Here is a 25,591-nt window from a genome sequence, read left to right on the forward strand (position 1 = left end):
AAGACAGTAGCCGAGTCCATGCTACTCCGTGTTGTGGCACTTCAGCGTGCTCGCAGGGGCCCTACAGTATATTAGGCAGGGGCACTAGTTTCTTTGGCTCATCAGTGTATCATTTTAAAATCTCAAGACTTCAAAATACCAACGTTAGTTCTCTATACAAGAATGGAAAAACTGGATTTAAACCATCCACAGAAGATCAGTTTCGATTTCCGAAAAATGTAAGAATATGCCACCAATACTGATCCTGCGACCTACGGAGGTAGGTTAAAGAAAGCCAACCTACGTTTATGGGGTTTGTAGACTTAGAGAATGCTTTAGACAATGATGACTGGAATTCTCTCTTTGTAATTATGAAGGTAGCAGGTATGAAGTACAGGAAGCAAAAAGCTACTTACAACTTCTGCGGAAACAGGAGCAGTAGCTCATATCAGAGTTAAACAGCCTTTTAGCCTGTCTTCGATGTCATTGGGTCTGTACATTGAACGTACAGTACAGAGTTCAAACAAAAATTTCGAGTAGAAGTTAAAGTCCAGTTAGAAGAAATAAAAACTTGGAGGTTTGCCAGTGATATAGAAATTCTCTCAAAGAAAGCAAAGGACCTAGATGAGCAGCTGAACGAAATGTTCAGTGCCTTGAAGAGGGGATACAAGATGAACATCACCAAAAGCAATATAAGGATAACTGAATATGGGTGAATGAAATCAAGTGAAGGTGAGAGAGAGAAATAGATTAAGAAATGAGATGTTTAAAGTAGCAGATGAGTTTTGCTATCTGGGCAGTAAAATAATTAATGATGTCCAAAGTAGAAAGGATAGAAAATGTAGACTGGCAATATCAAGAGAAGCCTTTCGAAAGAAGAGAAATTTGTTAAGATTAGATCCAGAACTAAGTGTCAGGCTTTTCTGACAGCATTTTTACGGAGTGTAGTCATGTATGAAAGTGAAACAATGTCGATAAACGGATTAGATAAGAAGAGGATATAAGCTTTTAAAGTGTGCTATAGAAGAATGCTTAATGTTAGGCGGGTATATCACGTAACTAATGAGGAGGAACTGAACAGAAATGGGGGAGAAAAGAAGAAAGGATGGAAGAAAGAATAGGTTGACAGAACACGTTCTGAGACGTCAAGGCATCACATTTTAGTACTGTATTGAAGTGTCCGGAGTAATAATTGTAGAGGGAGACCAAGAGATGAATAAAGCAAGCAGATCCAGATTGATGTTGTTTGCAGTAGTTATTCAGAAATGATCAGCCACGTACAGGGTAGAGTAGCATGGGGTGCTGCATCAGACCAGTCTTGCGACTGAAGACCACAACAACAACAGCAAGTGTTTCGATTCTTAATTAACATACATAATATCTATGCTTGTTGATATTAGTGACTGTACAATTGCAGTCGCTTTCCTTTTTGTATATGTAATATTTTTCAGAGACTGATAGATTATATTTGATATCTTCTTCATTTAAATTTCACTTTCACATTTCTTTTCAAAAATTTTGTCTGCAGTTATTGTTCTTTGCTTTCCAGTGTTTGACATCTACCACCAATTGACGTGTCATCAAGAGTGTAAAGTATTTTTGTTTTGACAATTGTGTTATAATTTCATAATTATGGTTTTCTTGATACACATTTAATATACTTTTCTAGTTTTCCAATTCTTTCTTTGTTGGCGTCTGGTTTCAGTATATTCGGTTCAATAACATCACCTAAACATTTTTGTTTATTCAGATAAGATATTTTCCTGAATCAAGAGTTTTAAATTGACTGTGGAATTACAACAGTGTCTTCCTGTGTGAAATTTGGTGCCCAATTTTTGCTGCTCTTTCGTGCCTTTCCTCCAGCGTCAACGCCCTTCCTTATCTTGGGGTTTGGACTGACTAAAGCATTTGGATTAATAGCTCTAAGCACTATGGGACTTAACATCTGAGGTCATCTGTCCCATAGACTCAGAACTACTTAAACCTAACTAACCTAGGGACATCACACACATCCATGCCCGAGGCAGGATTCGAACCTGTGACCGAAGCAGCCGCTAACTACAGCAACTACCGAACTATTCAGGCATCTTGGCAGTTATATTAGGCAAAGTTCCAAGCTCTGTACGTAATAAACGAAATGTACCGTGTCTTAACTTACCCCAGGAATATTCCTGCAGATAAGCTACTACTTACTCGAGATTTTGTTGGTTTGTGGTGTTAAATCACAAAATGAAATATAAGCACACTGTGGGTATTGTGAGTTAAGTTCATCGACGTGCTCTTGTAAGTTGTCATTCATCTACGTATTCACATTTTCTAACGCCTACTTCTAAATAAACCACTGCCTTCCATTTGTGAAATGAGGGGTATTGCAGTCTACATCACACTAAAGTCTCTCGCGATTTGTCACCACGTCAAGCAATGCCTGGAATAGGCGTTGTCGCACGGATCACTGACGTACTAAAGTAGCATGTAAATGCAGTGTTTCGTAGCAGCCCTCGCAAATCTCGAGTTCCTGCTCTGATTCGTCTCCAGAATTTCCGAATCCATACGTAAGTCACTTAAACGCAGACTAGGCACTAACTGGGCCGTATATAAACTGACGCGTACGACCAGCTTGACTGATCCAGCTAGATACTTTCAGCACACCGCTCCACAACCTGTTAACTTTACCACGGCATTGTTGCCCACACTACAATGCCCAAAAGAGGAACGCACGTCGGTGCTACCAAATTCTCTCGGTTGTACACCACAGAATATTGATGTAATGGACTCAGTAGTCTTACACCATTCAGATTATTGAACATTGTGACTGTGTTGTATTAAATACTTTGAAGAAGTAACTGCTACATCGCGCAATAATATTTGGAACTGATAGTTGGCCATCGTTGGAGAGTCTGCGTGGATAAGATTTCTTTTTCCACCATCTACAGTCAGTGTTCAGGTGTGTATGGGTTTTCTTACAATACATCGGATGATCTCGTAGCCACTACGGCAGCTCATAGTGATACATCCGAGTCATAAGCTGCCGAAATACAGGTCTCAGTCTGTAATTTGTAATCTGTGTATAAGGACAATCAACTGATGATTACAAATAGTCCTACGATTAGTTAGTAAGTTAGTTAGTTAGTTTCATATTCCATGGATCGTTTTGTGCGATAAATCGTAACGATATGGAATGAGTCTTTCTTACATTCACTTCGCAAATTAATTTTTAAACATGGTTGCTTGCTGGAAATTTATAACTCTGTAACTTTTTTAAATATGCAGATATGAGTTAGTAATTCCTTCTCACCACCCTTTACGTTAAAATAGAAATTCTTCTGCACAATAGAAAGAGTTGTCAACCAGAAATTTTGTCAGCCAGTTTTCAAATTTTGACTTGTTTCTGTCAGACAATTTATACACTAGGTAAGTGATCAAAAATTTTCGTTGAAGCGTTGTGCACCCCTGTATGTGCTAAAGACAACCTTAACGTGGAGTAATGACTGTCATTTTTCCTTCTGATATTGTAATTGTGTACATTGTTCCTTTTCAACTGTAAACGATTATGTACAACAAACTTCATGAGGGAATATATATACTGTGAAGCAGTAGTCAGAATGCCCAAATCGTTACACAGATGTTTACAAGATGATCGTGGTTGGTATAGTGACATATTATTCTTACAGTATATTTTTGAGTAATCCCGACTTTCTTCATTAACGATGAGTTACCCCAGAACATCGTTCCATATGGTATTATTGAAAGAAATGCAGTGACTTCAAATGCAAATGTGGCTGAACTAAGTTGTTTTGGAAGTTCCAAATGTTTTTTTTTTTCAGGTTAAATTGTCATCAATGTGGACAGGTTCGAATTTTGTGTTTCCACCCTGTACATTATTTCCTCACCACGTGGTACACTTATCATTGATGTAGTAACCTACATGTGCTGAACTGGATATATTGTATCTTTATGAAACTGAGGTTGAGACTATTCACAGAAATCCAGTCAATGTTAGCTTTAAGAACTTTGTTTACTATTTCTTCTGTTTCTGTATGCATGCTTGGGTCGATTACATTACTACTGTCATCCGCAAAAAGAACTACTTCTGCTTGTTTTATATTAGACGGAAAATCATTTACATATACAAGGAACACTAATATTTCTAAGAGTGAGCCTTCGGTAACCCCATAGGTCATTTCACTTCAGTCGAAATTATGTCCACAGATTACATTTGTTGAATTATTAAGTATAACTTTCTAAGTTCTTGTGCTTACATATGACATTACCCATTGATTTGCTATACCATCAAGTTCATAAAACTTCAATTTATATAGAAGAATATTGTGATTCACAAACTGAAATGCCTTAGATACGCCGCATAACACACAAAACGTCGCTACTTTATTATTTAATGCTTGTAAGATCTGGTGACTGAACATGTAAATGGCATTCTGAAGAGAACAAACCTTCTGAAACACAAACTGTGATTTGCAGAGGATATTATTCTGCTAGGGTGGAAAATCATGTGTACATTGCGACATGTTGGTAGTTATTGACATCTCTCTTATTACCTTTCTTAAGGAGGTGTTTAACAACGGCGTACTTCAGTGTCTCTGGAAAAATGACTTCACTTAGTGATGTCTTAGATATTGCGGATAGGATCGAGATTATTCTTTGGTAACAAACCCTTGGTACTCTGTTGGAAACACCATCAAAACCAGATGATCTTTTACTTTTGAGAGGATCTATAATTTTCTTAATTTCGGAAGGGGAAGTTGATGATATATTCATATGACTGAATTGTATGAGAGTTCCTTTTGTCAACATGTTGCCGTGATTTTCCTTTTGAACTGTTTGTCCCCATGCTTTCTACTATATTCAAGAAATGATTATTACATGCATTTGCTTCTGTGACTTCTCACTTATAGCTCTTGCCTTCAGTTCAATGGTAATATTATCTGGTTCTGATTTTGCGAAATTTCGGAGTTATTTATGGAAGACATTCAGTTCCATGTTTTGTTAGTGAACTTGAGTTCACTTTCGGAATACAGATTATGCCATTTGTATGACCCTCAAAATCTCAATAAGAAATCAGGTACAAAAATTAATAATTGAATTCACCCAGTTTTGAGACCTTAATTCTTCGATATGTGCCGTTATTGTCACAGTCACTGGTTCCAGCTATCATTCTGCGTTATGGATTAAGGGAAATAGCTTGTGAACGTTGTTCTACCGATCTGCAGAGTACGCGTAGGGTCATGAGTTCGGTTAAGACACCTGGTACCATATTAGATCATTAATTCAGAGACCTAATAGCGTACTGAACGTATGGCTTTGATTCGTTCTTTCGTATCTGAGAATGTTTTTGCAAAAGAGGACAGTAAAAATGTAAGTCTGACTTCTTATTTAAATAGGATGCCAGGTTGTAGCGAGGAAGAAGATTTCAACCACAGTTAGCGTAGCAGACGACTCAGAACTCGGGACCTGCTTTGTTCTTAATGCTATTCTGATTTTATACACAGCAGCTAATCATGATTTTCTCGCGCTCACATTCGCTTGTTGCCGATATATGTTACCAGATTTGTGCTTTCTTTTCGTGAGTGTTGTGTGTACCTCTATTTGGATCTTGGGAATTGATTGGTTCTATCATTGCAGCGATGCGGCGAGTGGAGAAAAAAATTGAAAATACCACAAATTATAAAGGCTACAGCAACTGAGACACTTTTCGCTTTGCAACCCTTAAGTAATTTTGATAAGAAATATTTTGACTGATGTGGTTGATTAACTTTTAGCCAACCACTGGTGATCTTTTAATGAACGTCTCTACAGAAACAGAAACGTCTTGTCAGTTACCTTTCTGGTGAAGTAGGACAGTCGTAGAACAGTTTGAATGAGCTCTTTTATTCGCGTTCCTGCGACATCAAATGTACTTCTTTCAGGCTTTAAGAACTCCTATTGGAAACATGATCATCTCAAGACTTCTTTCTTGTCTTCCTGGCTCAAACCGCTTTATGAAACACGTTTAGAATCACTCGAGCAATATCATTATATCATAATCAACTATCATTGTGTCTGACTAAATTTTTATGGTACACAGACTAACGAATTGTGGAGAACAAAGAATCGGCCCCGAGTATTAGACTGCTCATAGTCACTCGCCTAATGTCTTCTCCTATTTCGAAGCTGTTCCTTGCATTAGCTTATTTGTTATTTCTTTATTATCTAAATGTTACATGTTTATCTATTTGTTGTCATATCTGCTCGTGGCGGGAAACAATTCGTGAGTAACTGGTGATCAGTCTACACTCTAGGTCGGTTTTTGTGCGTCGACCTATACACAGAAAAACTATGGAGATCGAGTAATTCTACCATATACGTTCCTTTCACATCGTCAGTTTAGTATTGTGACATAAAACGGAGAAGCTGCAGAAGCAGAAATTTTGTAGCGACAGAAACCACAATACCAAGTGCTAACAACCCCACGAGAGATTAGTTCCACGTGCTAATTTGGAGCATTTTACAGATTTAACACCGGTGTGAAAATTTTAGAGTCCCTAAAAGGACTGAGTCCGCCGCAATGCCGGCAATATTTTAATCATAAGCGCAGTCACAGGCATTAATTAGCCTGTCCGGAATAAAAGTTGGCCGGAAAGCACGGCCCTGTGCCGACCGAGGGGCAGCTGTGCTCGCACATAATGGGGACCTGCGGCAAACGGCAACCGTAATGAAAGCTCCTCGCATGCGTGATATCTGTGACAATTCCGCTCCTATGCAGTTACACAAAACATAAGCACGTGTCTATATTCATATCCAAAAATTTATAGCCTCTGAACTTACATTTCAAGCTGTCGCAAAAATGACTTGATTCCAGTTTCATTATTTAAAATAGGCATGATTTATCATACGCATGCCTCTTGACAAATCTGAGCTTATAACAAGTTTGTGTGGCCGTCACCAGAAGCAAGCACAGAAATATTTGTTTTGGATATAAAAGCGCCTTTTCTTGCTGCAACGTATTTTGTTCCTCCCAGACCCGTTTCGCCTTTTACTTTAAAGCATTTTCTGTGGGATTTAAAGTGATGCAGTTTAGTTTTGTTGTGTAATATTTTTAGATTATGAAACAGTTCACGTCTCGTTTCTTGCATAAATAAGTCACTTCTTCACGTTTCTGGTTAGCATCTACGTCTCCTCTCATCTGGTCACATGCTGGAGGTCACAGTATAAACTCATTTACGAAATATAAGCACGTTTTCAAGTTCCGAACTTTTTCTTCACAGTTTTCATATTGTCTGACCTTATTACTGTGGAGCACTAGTACTCTTATCTCAGTAGTTTCACATATTTGATCGAAAACTGTGATTTAAACATGTAGCCACTGTTAGTTCACTATATGTGTCATCGTGTCTGGTTTACGTACGTGTTGCCAACCTAACAAAATATGTGCTGAAAACTAACGTCTACTAATTTCTGTTGTGTTTATATCTCTCTCTGTACGTCTAAAAGATTAAGTGTGTGCACGTTTATGCATTATCATTTGTGTATGTGTGTGTGTGTGTGTGTGCGTGGGTGTGTCGGTGGATATTCAGTGCCACTTGCAGTATGTTGAATATGAATGTAATAGCTATCAGAGCCTGGTTTAAAGTCTTGGTGTGAATAGCCACCGACACACCTGCACACTCACATTCGTACAAACACACAGGTACAGGGAGAGAGAGATCTACATCTACATTTATACTCCGCAAGCCACCCAACGGTGTGTGGTGGAGGGCACTTTACGTGCCACTGTCTTTACACTCCTTTCCTGTTCCAGTCGCGTATGGTTCGCGGGTAGAACGACTGCGCGCTCGAATCTCTAATTTTACATTCGTGATCTCCTTGGGAGGTATAAGTAGGAGGTAGCTATATATTCGATACCTCATCCAGAAACGCACCCTCACGAAACCTGGACAGCAAGCTACACCGCGATGCAGAGCGCCTCTCTTGCAGAGTCTGTCACTTGGGTTTGCTAAACATTTCCGTAACGGTATCACGCTTACCAAATAACCCTGTGACGAAACGCGCCGCTCTTCTTTGGATCCTCTCTATCTCCTCTGTCAACCTGACCTGGTACGGATCCCACACTGATGAGCAATACGAACTAATACATCGATAGGTCGTGTGGAGAACCAAAGTGTTTAGGATCTTTGGTAGTGTTAACTCTGCCGCGCGGAGCGCAAGCAGAGCGGAGTCTGGCTGGAGTAGTGCAGTGGAGCAGGTGTGTTGTGTGACGCTCCCGCGAGTTGCCGCGCTTTCGGGGTTTGGCAGCATGTAATTGCGCTCGACTTGTTATGATAGTTTCTGACACGGTGTCGCGGACGGGAGCTCAAGTATAGGCTGAACGAGTGTTTTGTAAGCCACTTCCTTTGTTGGTGAACTACATTTTCTAAGGACTCTCCCAATGAATCCCAACCTGGCACCCGCCGTACCAAAAATTAATTTTATATGATCATTCCACTTCAAATCGTTCCGAACGCATATTCCCAAATATTTTACAGATGTAGCTTCTACCAGTGTTTGTTCCGCTATCATATAATCATACAATAAGGGATCCTTCTTTCTATGTATTCGCAATACATTACATTTGTCTATGTTAAGTGTCAGTTGCCACTCCCTGCACCAAGTGCCTATCCGCTGCAGATCTTCCTGCACTTCACTGCAATTTTCTAATGCTGCAACTTCTCTGTATATTACAACATCATCCGCGAAAAGCCGCATGGAACTTCCGACACTATCTACTAGGTCATTTACATATATTGTGAAATATAAACATAACAGAAATGAATAGACGTTAGTTTTCAGCATATACTTCGTAATCTAACGAAGTATATGCTGAAAACTAATGTATGCACATAAACAGACCAAACAGGATGAGACATATAGTGCACCCACAGCAGATGTCGTCTTTTTTTCAGTTTTCCGTCTTTCCCTTAGTTGCTTTAAATTCTTGGATGTATGTGCTGTCTATGCAACTAATTGAAGCCAGTTTGTTTATTGACATACGCATTTAGCTCCTTTTATTTGGGAAGCATCATCAGTGGCCTGTAATCCATGTTCCCTTTTATACAGTAGACAGACTTCAAATCACAGTTTCCTATGAAATATCTATAACTAGTTACAGAAAACCATTAATACTCCGCAGAAATAAGGGCAAAGAATATGAAAATTGTGAAGAAAAATGTTATGAACATGAAGACGTGCTTATGTTGAATAAGTAAACTTAAAGTGTGATCTACAGCGTGTGATAGATGACAGGAAGCGCAGATGACAACCAAAAACACAAAGAACTGTAAAATTTATCTACGTAAAAAATGAGACGTGAACTGTTTTATAATCAACAAATATCACATATCAAACTGCATCATTCTAGCTCCCACTGAAGCTGCCTTAATCATAAAGGAGAAAGGCGTCAGGGAGAAATAAAGTACAGTGCAGCGAGAAATGGCGGTTTGTATTTACAGAACAAATATTTTTGAGCCTTTCGTTCTGCACATTTGCAAATGTAGCTTAATGCATTATCGAAGAACAGATCACTGATGCTTATCTATTTATTTACCATATTAACAGATATGTGATGCTGTTCACTAAAATTGACCATATGAGTGTAATTAACGAAAGACATTCCTCGCACCATATATGACAAAGACATCCTTAGATACTTTGGTTTTGTTTTGTTTTTATGGAGAAAATATGATATTACTCTCCGCCTTTGCAGCAGATAATTATTTTGGGAGTAATTTATAATTTTTCTATCTTTCTTTCTAGATAAGCAGTTCACAAAAGAATTTAATGAACTGTAAATAACTGCATTAAAATCAGCTCACTACCTACAATGTACCACATCAGTAGAGACAATTATTGGTAACGTAGCCATATGCAAATAACACTAGTTTAGGATTGGCTTTCCAGTACCTATGCTATTTGATTGAGATTAAATTGGCACAATTAATGGAAAAATATTGGGTCAACAAAACAAAAAAATTGTAAATTTCTAAATGATAGTGGGAAACTTTATAATTTCTAGACTATTTTGCAATATTTGCAGTAATTACTGAAGCAAAGATTTTGAGAAAATATAGAATAGCTTGGTTCCAGATTCTTCAATGATAGAACAAAATTAGTAGTGAAAGTTGAAAATGAACTTGAATACAGAGAGACACAGACAGGTAAAAGAGAAGGAGTTAATCAGTTTAAACACTTTGAAAAAACATACATATCACTAGGTTATAATGATCATCAGAATATACAAAGAGTACTAAAATGTTAATTATCTTGGACCTATCTTAAAATATTTATAATAAGAATTTTATGTTTAGAATCACATACTTCAACAACATTAAGATTTGGCTGTGAACATGCTTCATTACAGATGAATAAATTTTAATGTATGTAGAGCAAAATATCTGTTAGAGAAGTGAAACACTGAGAAGAGTATAAGGAAATATTGTTTGGAAAATATGAAATGAGTAGGTGACCTAATCAAATATGCAGGAAACGATATAGATAATGACAGAACTAAGAATAATTTTGGCATACCTGTAACGAAATGAATAAAAGAAAAAGAAGCAAGTAGTAATAGTTCTAAGTTTCTATTCAGAGATATCATTTACAGTAGGATGTTGATCAAATATTAATCTTTTGATGTCCTTAAGACTTTGCAAGATCATAATCTTGAATATTGTTCTCCATATTAGCTGAAACCCATATGCAGATTGTAAGCGAAAATTGCAATAGATAAGACCGCAGTTGGTAATTTTGAGTTATTCATAAAACAGTTTAAAGATCTAGAATGGTATTTAACGTCTGAAGATATCTGAAGGCGACTTAATTTTAAATTTCTTACAGCTGTGCAACAGGTGCTGTGGGATTCCTTCTAATTCATATAATATAAATTCCCTCATCCAATGGGAAATAATACTGATGACAATATTCAACAGTGTTATTCATAAAAGTTCAATAACAAGAACCATACTGAAAATGGCATGTATCAATGTTATGATTAACCCTTTTCCAGAACGTGACAGACATGTGTGTATCATGCTGTTAATATGGAAATAATTAATGAAAGAGTGAAACTACAGACAGGAAATTCTAACTAAATTCTCTATCTGCAAAAATTGTATAGCTTGATGAACAAAAAGGTTCATCTGGCAAGAAAAAATAACTATTTAGAGCAAAGGCACTCAAAAAATTAGCGACATGAAAGAATTACATGGAAGATTAATTATAAACCAGTGCTAGATTGCAGATATATTCAATGTCTTTTTCTAAAAGTGCTACGCAATTTAGATACGAAGAGAGCATTATTCAGTGACCCATTATGTCACAGAAGAGCTTCATGAACGTCGTTTGACACAATTGTGCTACATCCTAAATCTCCAATAGAAAATTTCATTCTACTCAACTTCCCTAAAAACATTTCTAAGTTATCATTGAGAATTCAGTTACGAGATAGTGGCATTTTAAAGCCTTATTATACCATAGCATATGTAGTGAATCTCTTCATAGTGATACTTTATGAGACAAAGTCAAACATTTTGCTGTTATGCCCATTCAAAGAAAAGCAGGCTGTCGAAGCAAAGGAAATTCTAAACAACAGGGGTTTATCTTGGGTCCTCAATGTTTTAGTATATATTAATAGTCGTCCAGTTTTCCCTGTTACGACGTAAATTTTGATCACATCAAACAAGAATGGAAATAAAATAAAATGGTAATAGTCTACAAACTGCACCAGCTTCTTGTGAAATAAAATAGTAATAGTCTTCAAAATGCACTAACAGGTTACAAGAAGTATGTCGGTTTTAGTCATGCACTGTCGTGGAAGGAGCTCTTTAACGACTACTATAATCAGTAATCATTTCACAATACACAGTAATTCCTAAGAACTGCGATCTAGAGCCTGTATAAAATTGGTAATTTCCATCATCCATATTTAATTAGGCTGGATTCCTTTGTCTACCAGCATCATCTGATATCAACCATTATTACATGATAATGGGAATATAGATACAAATGGAGTGATTGTGGTAGACTAATAAATACAAGGAGCAAAATCACATAATTATGATTACTTATTATATACAACACAATTAAATGAAAATGATATTATCACTGTGGTTTTTCACTTTTTATAATGAAGCAAGACATTCTGCATACACTGTAAGGATTTGGATACCACATGAAACTTGATAGGGCCTTTTCTAAGAAACAAGATCACATTTTGTTTAAGGGAATAACAAACACAAAGTAAACCTATAGATGGTCAGATGGGGATTAGAAACCCAATTCCGCCGAATGTGAGTAGAGTGATTTTATCATTTCAGTAGCTGACTTTGTTTTAACGCCAGTGGAGATAAGAACAATATGTAAAGGTACACATTTATTAAGAAACCTGAGAAAGTATGTTAAATGTACTTTTGGTAACTTAGTGGAGTCAGTTCTTCCTGAGAATCATACATGAAATGCATGGCATACAAATTAAACTGTACTTTTTTGACTCACAGAATGATGGAACAGGCCTCAAAGAAGTCCAACAATTACTAATGTATTTCAGACGGCGAAGAATCTCACAATATAATTATTTTTTTCTTTGCAACAATGTATTTCAGCTCGTATGTTTGGATAAAACAGATATTCAACACAACCAATTTTAAAACTTTGCAAATAAAAGTAAAGTTGGTACTTGAAATATTTTATAACTCAAAATATACAAATGTAACAGAAACAAAATTTCTGTCATATCAAGTTCGTTTTATGTCACATAGCGAGCCTTTTAGAGTGCTTCATTATACTGGTTTCGCGTTATCCTTACTTCATTGACGATTCATTCAAGATGTTTGCCATGTGAACCACAAAATAGTCCATTGCCACAACTAGTAGTAGTCACTGATGGGTTGTAAGAGTCCACAGCAATAGGGAATAGCCGTTGCAGGCCCACTACTAGACAGATATAAAGTGCTTGTCATTTAGTACTACCCATAGGGCATGCTGGTTTGTGGAATACTACTGATATAACCAGTAGTAAAATCTTGAAACTAAATATCGATGTCTCGTTTAGCATGAGCTTGGTCTTGGTCGTGTAGAATTTGGGAACTTACACTTAAACTGATATTCTTTTCACGTGTTATGTTCTGAATTACTTACTGGCGACAGAATGCTGCAAGAAGATTGAAGCAACTGAGGGTTTTCCTTTGTGCAGGCTGACCAAAGTTTGCTGAAAGGTCCTGACATAATTGTCTCGCCACTGGACGATCTGGAGACGTCCATACTCGGGCTGGAGTTCAAGGTGCGGCCGCGCCACTTCCGGCGGGGTGACATGAAGCTCAAGTGCCTGGCCACCATCGCGACAGTCTACTGGAGGAGCAACGAGGAGAGCGTCGAGAGCGACCGCCTCCAGAAGGCGCCCGTGCTGGAGAGCAGGGCTACCGTGCAGACCAGCAACTCCAGAGCCGACAAGGTTCAAGGTGAGTGTGGCCTCCTCAGTATCACAGATTCTGTAGCGTTATTTTTTTGTTCCGCGCTGGGAACTATTTTACGTCGAGTGCTTTTTTTGAGCTATTTGTGAAATTTATTTATGTAGTGAGTCATGTTCATGCTGTCCAGAATTACTCGATAAAAGATCCACCTGTTATGGAAACAAAAGTTTTACACTAAAAACCAAACATGCTTCAGCACCTTTCTGCCGTCATCAGTGTGTATCCTTCACTTAATTGATAACTTTTGCGTTATTCAGTTGTGAAGATGGTCCCACACAACATAATAATTTAGAAAATAGGATTTGATAAAGAATAACCTCTGATGGTGGCACAAAATAACTAAACTATATTATGTTTTAAAGAGAAACGGTTATTTTCATAATAGGGGCGGACCTTATATCCAGCAAACTAATCATATTTTTCAATTACTTTCTGTACGGCTCGCTCAGTCAACTTAAATGGAAAAGAAAGAAAAGAGAAAGCACGACCCTAATGTGTATAGGAATTGGATATACTGCGTCCTAATCTGCTTCTCTCCCCTGTCTCTGTTCATCTCACCCTCCCCCTTCGTTTATCCATCTTCTCCTTCTTCCCACTCTCTGACAATCACCTCCTTCCTCTCTCTCTGTACATCTGCTGCTCCCTCTTCCCTCTCAACTCCTCTAGCCTCCCCTCCCTCCCCCTCCCACTTTTCAGTCCATCACCTCCTCCCCCTTTCTCTGTCCAGCTTCATCCCTCCTCCTCTCTCTCCACCTCCTCTTTCCCGTTTTCTATATCCATTTCCACGCACCAATCTGATCATCTCTTCTTTCCCCTCTCTCTGACCTGAAGCCTTGTTTCTTGTTATTTATAAATTTAAATTCTGTGGTAGTATTCTAATCGTAAACCAATTAGCTATAAATACACCTTTTTCCATTTGCTGACGACGTTTCACTGTTGTATATCCGATATATGTTTAGAAGTACAGCCTTTTTAATATATATAGGATGGTCCATTGATAGTGACTGGGTCAAATGTCGCACGAAATAAGCATCAAACCAAAAAACTACAAAGAACTAAACTTGTCTAGATTGAAGGGGGAACCAGAAGGCGCTACACGCTATGGTTTGCCCGCTAGATGGCGCTGCCATCGGTCAAACGGAAATCAACTGGTTTTTTCTTTTAAATAGCAAACCCCATTTTTATTACATATTCGTGTAGTACGTAAAGAAATATGAACGTTTTAGCTGGACCACTTTTTTCGCTTTGTGATAGATGGCGCTGTAATCGTCACAAACGTATAAATACGTGGTATCACGTAACATTCCGCCAGTGCGGACGGTATTTGCTTCGTGATGCATTACCCGTGTTAAAATGGACCGTTTACGAATTGCGGAAAAGGTCGATATCGTGTTGATCTGTGGCTATTGTGATCAAAATGCCCAACGGGCGTTTACTATGTATGCTGCTCGGTATCCTGGACGACATCATCCAAGTGTCCGGACCGTTCGCCGGATAGTTACGTTATTTAAGGAAACAGGAATTATTCAGCCACACGTGAAACGTCAACCACGACCCGAAACAAATGATGATTCCCAAGTAGGTGTTTTAGCTGCTGTAGTGGCTAATCCGCACATCAGTACCAGACAAATTGCGCGAGAATCAGAAATCTCAAATACGTCGGTGTTGAGAATGCTACATCAACCTCGATTGCACCCGTACCATATTTCTATGCACCAGAAATTGCATGGCGACGACTTTGAACGTCGTGTAAAATTCTGCCACTGGGAGGATCTGCCAAACAAGAGAAATTACGGGACGATGACAGAATTTTTGCACGCGCTCTATTTAGCGACGAAGCGTCATTCACCAACAGCGGTAACGGAAACCTGCATAATTTGTACTATTGGGCAACGGAAAATCCACGATGGCTGCGACAAGTGGAATATCAACGACCTTGGCGGGTTAATGTATGGTGCGGTATTATGGAAGGAAGGACTATTGACCCCTATTTTATCGAAAGCAATCTAAATGGTGCAATATATGCTGATTTCCTACGTAATGTTCTACCGATGTTACTACAAGATATTTCACTGCATGACAGAATGGCGATGTACTTCCAACATCATGGATGTCCGGCACATAGCTCGCTTGCGGTTGAAGCGGTATTGAATAGCATATTTCATGACAGGTGGATTGGTCGTCGAAGCACCACACCGTGGCCCGCACGATCACCGGATCTGACGTCCCCGGATTTCTTTCTGTGAGGAAAGTTGAAGGATATTTGCTATCGTGATCCACCGACAACGCCTGACAACATGCGTCAGCGCATTGTCAATGCATGTGCGAACATTACGGAAGGCGAACTACTCGCTGTTGAGAGGAATTTCGTTACTCCTATTGCCAAATGCATTGAGGTTGACGGACATCATTTTAATCATTTATTGCATTAATGTGGTATTTACAGGTAATCAGGCTGTAACAGCATGCGTTCTCAGAAATGATACGTTCACAAAGGTACATGTATCACACTGGAACAACCGAAATAAAATGTTCAAACGTACCTACGTTCTGTATTTTAATTTAAAAAACCTGCCTCTTACAACTATTCGTCTAAAATTGTGAGCCACATGTTTTGTGACTATTACAGCGCCATCTATCAAAAAGCGAAAAAAGTGGTCCGACTAAAACATTCATATTTCTTTACGAACCACACGAATAAGTAATGAAAATTGGGGTTCCTATTTAAAAAAATCGCAGTTGATATCCGTTTGACCTATGGCACCGCCATCTAGCGGGCTAACCATTGCGCCATCTGGTTTCCCCCTTCAAGCTAGACAAGTTTGCTTCGTTGTAGTTTTTTCGTTTGACGCTTATTTCGTGAGATTTTTGGCCCGGTCACGATCAATGGACCACCCTGTATATTGTGGTCTGCAGTTCGGAGACTGCTTTGTTGCAGCTCTCCATGCTACTCTATCGTGTGGAGGCCTCTTGGTCTCCTGCTACGATTTTTACCCTCCATGCATCCTTCCAATATCAAGTTGGTGATCCCATGATACCTTAGAACGTGTCCTATCAGCCGATTCTTTCTTCTAGTCAAGTTGTGGCACAAATTTCTCTTCTCCCCAATTGTATTCAGAATCCCGTCATTAGTTACATGATATACCAATCTGATTTTCAGCATTCTTCTGTGGCGCCACATTTCAAAAGCTACTCTTCTTGTCTAAACTATTTATCGTCCATGCTTCACATCCATACCTAGCTGACTCCATACAAATAACTTCAGAAAAGTCTTTCTGACACTTAAATCAATACTCGATGTTGACCAATTTCTCTTCTGCAGAAATGCTTTTCTTGCCATTGACAGTCTACATTTTGTATCCTCTCTAATTCGACCATCATCAATTGTCTTGCTGCCCAAATAGAAAAACTCATCTAGTACTTTAAGTATCTCATTTCCTAATCTAATTCCCTCAGAATCACCTGATTTAATTCAACAGTTTTCCATTATACTCGTTTTGCTTTCGTTATAGTTCATCTTATATCCTCCTTTCAAGACACTGTTTATCCCGTTCAACTGCTCTTCCAAGTCCTTTGCTGTCTCTGACAGAATTACAGTGTCGTCGGCAAACTTCAAATTTTTTATTTCTTCACCATGGATTTTAATTCCTACTCCGAATTTTTCTTTTCTTTCCTTTGCTGCTTGTTCAATATACAGATTGAACAACTTCGGGAATAGGCTACAAAATGCCTAATGCCCTTCTTAAGTACTGCTTCCCTTTCGTGCCCCTCGACTTTTATAACTGCTATCTGGTTTCGTACAAATTGTAAATAGCCTTTCGCTCCCTATATATTACGCTTGTCACCTTCGGAATTTGAAAGAGAGTATTCCAGACACCATTTCCAAAGCTTCCTCTACGTCTACAAATGCTAGAAACATAGGTTTGCCTTTCCTTAACCTGCCTTCTAAGGTACGTCGTAGGGTCAGTATTATCTCCCGTGTTTCCACATTTCTGCGGAATCCTAAATGATCTTCCCCGAGGTTGGCTCCTACTATTTTTTCCATGCGACTGTAACGAATTCATGTTAATATTTTGCAACCTTGACTTATCAAACTAATATTGCGGTAATTTTTACACCTGTAGTATTAATGAAATAAGACCTAAAGCACGTATGTAGTAAAATGCAATGTCCAAATTTTGCAGCAGACGGTAAAGAACTTTTGGAGATACACGAGCCTGAGCAAGTGCACGTTTACATTTTTATTTCTGTGTATCAACGATATACTCATGAGCAGCATTTAAAAACAGAAGCAAATAAAAGAATTAGATATGCTACTGACTGTAATAGGGTTATATATTCCATAATTGTTTTCATTCCTTCAAAGTTGCCTATTTTGGATCACACACATTGATTATATTTACATTTTACAAATTTACTTCATAACTTGTCCTAAAACAACTGGTATCTTTCCATTATTGAAAAGAAAACAACACCACATCCAATTTAATAATAACTATATAAGTGACATTTTCTTTGTGTTAGTTATTACTTTGGGACAGATTAAGAATTAGCAGATGGATACTTAACTGGTAATGAACTTAAATGACTGACAATGTGTAGATGGTATGTTTACATGAAGCGGCATGTGTGATATATCTGAGCAATACACATTGTGTAGACGAAGACAACTGCTAGATTGGGTGCAGTACTTTCCAGCAATAATCTGGCTGACAGAAACTGCTCAAACACATGATTGGTCTACAGTGACGCAGAACAAAAGTGAACCCACAGGTGCAGCATATATATCTGTTCTCCCCACTGTCGCTCTGTAAAATACGCTCTGGGCATTTGCTTACTTTCAATTCTCCGACTAAGGTCCATTATTTCGTAAGTCAAATTAACTATTGGCGACTTCCGTTGCTTTTGCATAACGTTTTTCTTTCCCACACTAAAAGTAACACGTGCTTTCCAAAAATGTTGATTATGCATAGCAGTCCAGAATAATGCCAGTATATTACTCCTGTGTCCTATTCGGCGAAAAATATTTTGATATCCCCACGGTCACAGCTCTGAGCTATCCACTTTGAGCTATCCATTGCGAATTATTGTCAAACGGACGGCTTCTTTAGATATAGTAGGTTCAAAAATGGCTCTAAGCAATGTGGGACTTAACTTCTGAGGTCATCAGTCCCCTAGAACTTAGAACTACTTAAACCTAACTAACCGAAGGACATCGCACACATCCATGCCCGAGACAGGATTCGAAGCTGTGACCGTAGCGGTCGCGCGGTTCCAGACTGAACCTTCCAATTTAAGTTGTTCGTAATTCTTGCACTCATGTGGATGACCTCAAACTTTTCGTTTTTGAAGGTCAACTGTTCCCTTTCGCACCATTCAGATATTTTTTTCTAAATCGTTTTGCAGTTTGTTTTGATCTTCTGATGACTTTATTACTCGATAAAGTACAGCGACATCTACAAACAACCGAAGACGGGTGCTCAGATTGTCTCCCAAATCGTTTATATACATAAGGAACAGCCAAGGGCCTATAACACTACCTTGGGGACCGCCAGAAATCACTTCTATTTTACTCCATGACTTTACATCAATTACTACGAACTGTGACTTCTCTGACAGGTAATCACAAATCCAGTCACATAACTGAGACGATATTCCATAAGCACGCAATTTCACTATTAGCCGCTTGTGTGGTACAGTGTCGAAAGCCTTCCGGAAATCCAGAAATACGAAATCGATCTGAGGTGCCCTGTCAATAGCACTCAACACTTCATGTGAATAAGGAGCTAGTTGTGTTTCACAGGAACGATGTTTTCTAAACCCATGTGAATAAGGAGTTAGTTGTGTTTCACATGAACGATGTTTTCTAAACCCATGTTCACTGTGTCACAATAGCCTTTTTCTTCGAGGAAATTCATAATATTGGAACACAATATATGTTCCAAAGTCCTGCTGAACATCGACATTAACGATATGAGCCTGTAATTTAGTGGATTACTTCTACTACGATTCTTGAATGTTGATGTGACCTATGCAACTTTCCAGTCTTTGGGTACGGATCTTTCGTCGAGCGAACGGTTGTATATGATCCTTAAGTATGGAGCTAATCCATCAGCATCTCCGAAAGGAACCTAATTGGCATATAGTCTGGACCAGAAGACTTGCTTTTATTAAGTGATTTAGGTTGCTTCACTACTCCGTGGATTCTTACTTTTACGTTAGTCATGTTGGCAGCTGTCCTCGATTCGAATTCTGGAATATTTACTTCATCTTCTTCTGTAGAGGCATTTCGGAAGGCTGTGTTTAGTAACTCTGCTTTGGCAGTACTGTCTTCGATAGTATCTCCATTGCTATCGCACAGAGAAGGCATTGATTGTTTCTTGCCGCTAACGTACTTCACATAAGACCAGAATCTCTTTGGATTTATGCCAGGTTTCGAGACAAAGTTTCGTTGTGGAAACTGTTATAAGCATCTCGCATTGAAGTCCGCGTTTCATTTCGAGCCTCTGTAAAAGATCGCCAGTCTTGGGGATTTTGCGTCTGTTTAAATTTGGCATGTTTGTTTCGTTGTTTCTGCAACAGTGTTCTAGCCCATTTTGTGTACCAAGGAGGATCAGCTCCGTCGTTTGTTAATTTATTTGGTATAAATCTCTCAATTGCTGCAGATACTATTTCTTTAAATCTAAGCCACATCTGGTCTACACTTATATTATCAATTTGGAATGAGTGGAGATTGTCTCTCAGGAAGGCGTCAAGTGAATTTTTATCTGCTTTTTTGAATGGGTATAAGTCTCGCTCATTTTTCGAGGATTTGAGGATTACAATATTCAATCTCGCTACGACAATCCTGTGTTCACTAATCCCTGAATCGGTTTTGATGCACGTTATTAACTCAGGATAATTTGTTGCTAAGAGGTCAAGTGTGTTTTCACAACCGTTTACTAATCGCGTAGGCTCATGAACTAACTGCTCGAAATAATTTTCAGAGAATGCGTTTAGCACAATTTCGGATAATATTTTATGCGCAACTCCAGAATGAAACATGTATTTTCGCCAACATATCTAGGGTAAATTAAAGTCACCACCAACTATTATCGTACGTGTCTGAAATCAAACTCAAGTTTTCTTTGAATTTTCAGCATCTGTATCATCTGAATTAGGAGGTCGGTAAAAGGATGCCATTATTATTTTATTTTTGTGAAGTGCACTGTCTGCGGCCATTCCTTGGAAACAAAACAGTTTCCTTGCTACTAGATTTCTCTCTCGAAGCAGACAGTGCTTAATGGGAAGAGTAATGTGCGTTCCTTAATGCAGAAACTTTGAGCTAACTTTTCTCATTCCTTGTTAATTATTTAAAGTTTGCGTTACATTCTCTTTGTACTGTCCAGCACTTCTGAATTAAGTTTGTAGCCAACCTTTCCGCCTTCGTGGGCTACTTTTACCGCTAAACCTCCGACGTCTTGAACAAACTTCGCATTGGAACTATTATAACCCAGATGGTCTTCAGCTGGTAAGATTGCACTGATTATTATATGCTTACGTTTTGTGGAATCAGTTTATAATGATCTGAAACGGCCATCAGAACCGAAAATAAACTCAAGGCATCTCTAATAACATCAGAAAAAATTTCCTAAGTGTATGTTTGCATTCTTTCCTAACAAATTGTTTAAGTATAGATAAGTTGTGGCTTATATTAAAAGAGATACACTTACGAGCCAAAATATTATGACCACTTGCTTAATGGCTTTTTTGTCTGTCTCTGGAACGACATACATCACAGATTCTGCGTACCAGGGGTCCAAGAGTTTTCTGGTGGGTTTGTGGAAGTATGTGGCAGTAAATGCATGATGGCAACGGTTATAGTACTGATGGCAGTGCCAATACGAAGAAATTCATTAAATATGCGAGAATTCGGATCAAGAACAGCTATGGACGTGACAAACTTGGAACAACACTACTAGGCATTAAAATTGCTACGCCCCCGAAGATGACGTGCTACAGACCCGAAATTTAACAGACAGGTAGAAGATGCTGTGATATGCAAATGATTAGCTTTTCAGAGCATTCACACAAGGTTGGCGCCAGTGGCGATATCTACAACGTGCTGACATGACGAAAGTTTCCAACCGATTTCTCATACACAAACAGCAGTCGACCGGCGTTGCCTGCTGAAACGTTGTTGTGATGCCTCGTATAAGGAGGAGAAATGCATACCATCACGTTTCCGACTTTGATAAAGGTCGGATTGTAGCCTATCGCGATTGCGGTTTATCGTATCGCGACATTGCTGCTCGCGTTGGTCGAGATCCAATGACTGTTAGCAGAATACGAAATCGGTGGGTTCGGGAGGGTATTACGGAACGCCGTTCCGGATGCCAACGGCCTCGTATCGCTAGCAGTCGAGATGACAGGCATCTTATCCACATGGCTCTAACGGATTGTGCAGCCACGTCTCGATCCCTGAGTCAACAGATGGGGACGTTTGCAAGACAACAACCATTTACACGAACAGTTCCACGACGTTTGCTGCAGCATGGACTGTCAGCTCGGAGACCATGGCTGCGGCTACCCTTGACGCTGCATCACAGACAGGAGCGCCTGCGATGGTGCACTCAACGACGAACCTGGGTGCACGTACGGCAAAACGTCATTTTTTCGGATGAATCCAAGTTCTGTTTACACCATCATGATGGTCGCATCCGTGTTTGACGACATCGCGGTGAACGCACATTGGAAGCGTCTATTCATCATCGCTATACTGGCGTATCACCCGTCGTGATGGTATGGGTTGCCATTGGTTACACGTTGCGGTACCTCTTTTTCTTAGTGACGGCACTATGAACAGTGGACGTTACATTTCAAATGTGTTACGAACCGTGGCTCTACCCTTCATTCGATCCCTGCGAAACCCTACATTTCAGTAGGATAATGCACGACCGCATGTTGCAGGTCCTGTACGAGCCTTTCTGGATACAGAAAATGTTCGACTGCTGCCCTAGCCAGCACATTCTCCAGATCTCTCACCAATTGAAAAGTCTAGTCAATGGTGGCCGAGCAACTGGCTCGTCACAATACGCCAGTCACTACCCTTGATGAACTGTGGTATCGTGTCGAAGCTGCATGGGCAGCGGTACCTGTACACGCCATCCAAGCTCTGTATGACTGAATGCCCAGGCGTATCAAGGCCGTTATTACGGCCAGAGGTGGTTTTTCTGGGTACTGATTTCTCAGTATCTATGCATCCAAATTGCCTGAAAATGTAATCACATGTCAGTTCTAGTACAAATTTGTCCAATGAATACCCGTTTATCATCAGCATTTCTTCTTGGTGTAGCAAATTTAATGTCCGGTAGTGTAGATACTCACAATGTAGCGGAGAAACTTAAATCACGTAACACAAGCAAGACTTCTTGTCATTATGGTGTAACAAATAGGAGAGAGAGCACCATCCGTCCAAAAAGTTTACAGACTGATTTTATTCTTGGCATAAAAACATCAGCGCAGGAAGTGCGCTGGCAGCCTGACCTAGTAACTGTAAACAACACATGTGTGTTAGACTGGTCAGTAGTGACCAGATACGTTAGAGTACTGGACACGTGGCCGTTTAGCGTCAACGTTGTTGTGTTTATAAATCATAAAGGAGCAACGAACTGAACTTGTCTAAATGAAGTGTCCAAGATAGTCTCCAGAATATTTTGAAAGAAAACTGTTGGTCCAGTCTGTCCCACACACCTTGACTCCTGAACAAAATTAACGTCTTGTAGACGTCTGCCGTGACTTGACTATTAAAAAAAAATTTTAAAAGCGCTGGCAATTCTTTTGTGGAAAAAATAATCATAAATGATACGTTGATAGATCTGGTTTTACACGAACTTACCACAAAACGACAATGTGCAGAATCAGTGTCTGTTGATTAGTGAATATGTGAAGATCAAAGAAGAACGAACCGCGACGCGTGAGTTAAAAAAAAAAACCAAAAACAGTTTCACATGGTTATATGAATTACGTGTGCGTTGTATTCTAGTATGATGAGGAGGGATACGATGTATTAAAACCATAATGTTAACTTCATCTTTTACTAACCTACTCTCGAAACGTCTTTTCGAGTGACATGTTATGATGTAATAGCTCCATATTTAGCAATTATATAGAGGAAGTCGCTCTAAGAAAGATACATACCGAAGGATTGGAAAGTTTTACAGGTCACATCAGAACACAAAAAAGAAGTAGAAGTAATCTGCCTAATTACTGAGCCATATCACAGACATAGTTTGCAGTAGGATTGTGGAACATTTTGGATTTTCAATTTTAGAAAAAAAATGGAAATTTGTGGTAAGTTCCTAGGGGACCAAACTGCTGAGGTCATCAGTCCCTAGGCTTACACACTACTTAATCTAACTTAAACTAACTTACCTTAATGACAACACACACCAATGCACGAGGATTTGAACCTCCGACGGGGGGAGCCGTGCGAACCGTGGCAAGGCGCCACTGACCACGTGGCTACCACGCGCGGCATCAGTTTTGGAATGTATAATGTGTTCTGACATTATGAACTACCTCGAAGAAAACGCTTATTCATTTATACTCATCATGGATTTAGAAAATATCGTATTTGTGAACTACAACTGTCTCTTTATTAATTCTAAGTAATGAGTGACATAAAGAAGTGATCTCAGGTTTATTCAATATTTTTAGACTCCCCGAAGACTCTTGATAGCGTTTCTCGCAAGCAGCTTCTAATCAGATTCCATGCCTATGGAGCATCGAGGCGGTTGTGTTATTGTATTTGTGATTTCCAGTCAAAAATCTCGCAGTTAGTAGTAACTGGCGGAAGGTTATCGAACACAAGAGAAGTGGTATCTGTCGTTCCCCAAGGAAATATGGACCCTCTGCTCTTGTAAATCTACATAATAGGTCTAGGAGACAGTAAGAATACCCATTTAAGATTATTTACTGCTGAGGTTGTCGTTTACTGCTTAGTAAAATTATCAGAGGATCAAAACCATTCGCAACATTTTATTAGGCATGGTATCTGTATGACGCGAAAAGTGACGTCATCCACAAGAGTTCTAAGATGAGTCTTTTAAACTTAGTTTACACAATAAATCACACAGATTGAAAGGCTGTCAAATCAACTAAACACATAAGAAACCACAATACGAAAAATGTCGTGCGGTTGGTGAACCAAACGCCGCGATTTATTGGCGGATTACTTAGAAGCCACAACAAATCTTCCAAACAGACTGCCTGTGTTACCCTTGTCTGTCTTCTTCTGCATTATCGCAGCACGGTATGGCACCCTTACCAAATCTGACTGACGGAGGACACCGTAATAGGCAGAAGAGGGCAACTCATTTTGTATTATTGGGAAAAAGGAGAGCGAGTGTCATAGATATGATACGCGAATTGTGTTATGTAATCGTTAGAACGGATTCGTTTTTCGTCTCGTTAGATCTTTTCAAGAACTTTCAATCGACAACTTTCTCGACCGATTGCGAAAACATTCTGTTGACTCCTACCTGTATAGTGAAAAAATGATCATCGTAATACGACAACAGAAATCGAGGTCACAATGAAAACGTTAAGTTTTCGTATTTCCCATGTGCTGTCCGAGAGTGTAACGGTAGGGAAATAGTCTGAAGGTGGTTCAATGAATCCTTTGATTAACACTTAGGTCTGAATTGCAGAGTAGTCCTGTAGAAGAAGAAGAAGAAGAAGAAGAAGAACAAATTAATTAGTAGGCCACGTCGGCCTTTGATTTTCATCCGCCGGCTATTCACCACTGATCACCTGTCAGTTCATTAAACTGAGGTTATCAGCATTTTTTCTGTCAGTAATAACTATAAAATTACTTTAAAATACACAGTTGGAAAAGAATTAGTACATCTGGAAACACGACGCCGATTTCAATCCGATGACGGAATGTGGCGCCTGGGGCGTGGTAGACGTATTTATAATGGTTTAAACGTCACCCTCCAACAGATAGCCTAGTAGCATAGCTACTAGAGCGCTATCTCTATCTACCCTTTAGTATGGAATGTAAACAGCAGGAAGCCTAGTTGTGACGCAAACGTGTGAAGCAAGCAGGCAACCACGCAACGCAGACGCACTAG

The 25,591-nt window shown here is 39.2% G+C and overlaps 1 protein-coding gene across 1 annotated transcript in view; it reads left to right on the top strand.

The window, feature by feature from the left end:
- LOC126417031 (uncharacterized) overlaps positions 1 to 25,591 on the top strand; it is a 207,810-nt gene that overhangs the window by 151,101 nt on the left and 31,118 nt on the right. The window contains exon 6 of the mRNA XM_050084922.1: positions 13,199 to 13,463. Within this exon, the coding sequence (XP_049940879.1) occupies positions 13,199 to 13,463 (265 nt within the window). The remainder of the gene's footprint in view (positions 1 to 13,198; positions 13,464 to 25,591) is intronic.

Source organism: Schistocerca serialis, chromosome 8, assembly GCF_023864345.2.
Source record: "Schistocerca serialis cubense isolate TAMUIC-IGC-003099 chromosome 8, iqSchSeri2.2, whole genome shotgun sequence".
Lineage (NCBI taxonomy): Eukaryota > Metazoa > Arthropoda > Insecta > Orthoptera > Acrididae > Schistocerca > Schistocerca serialis.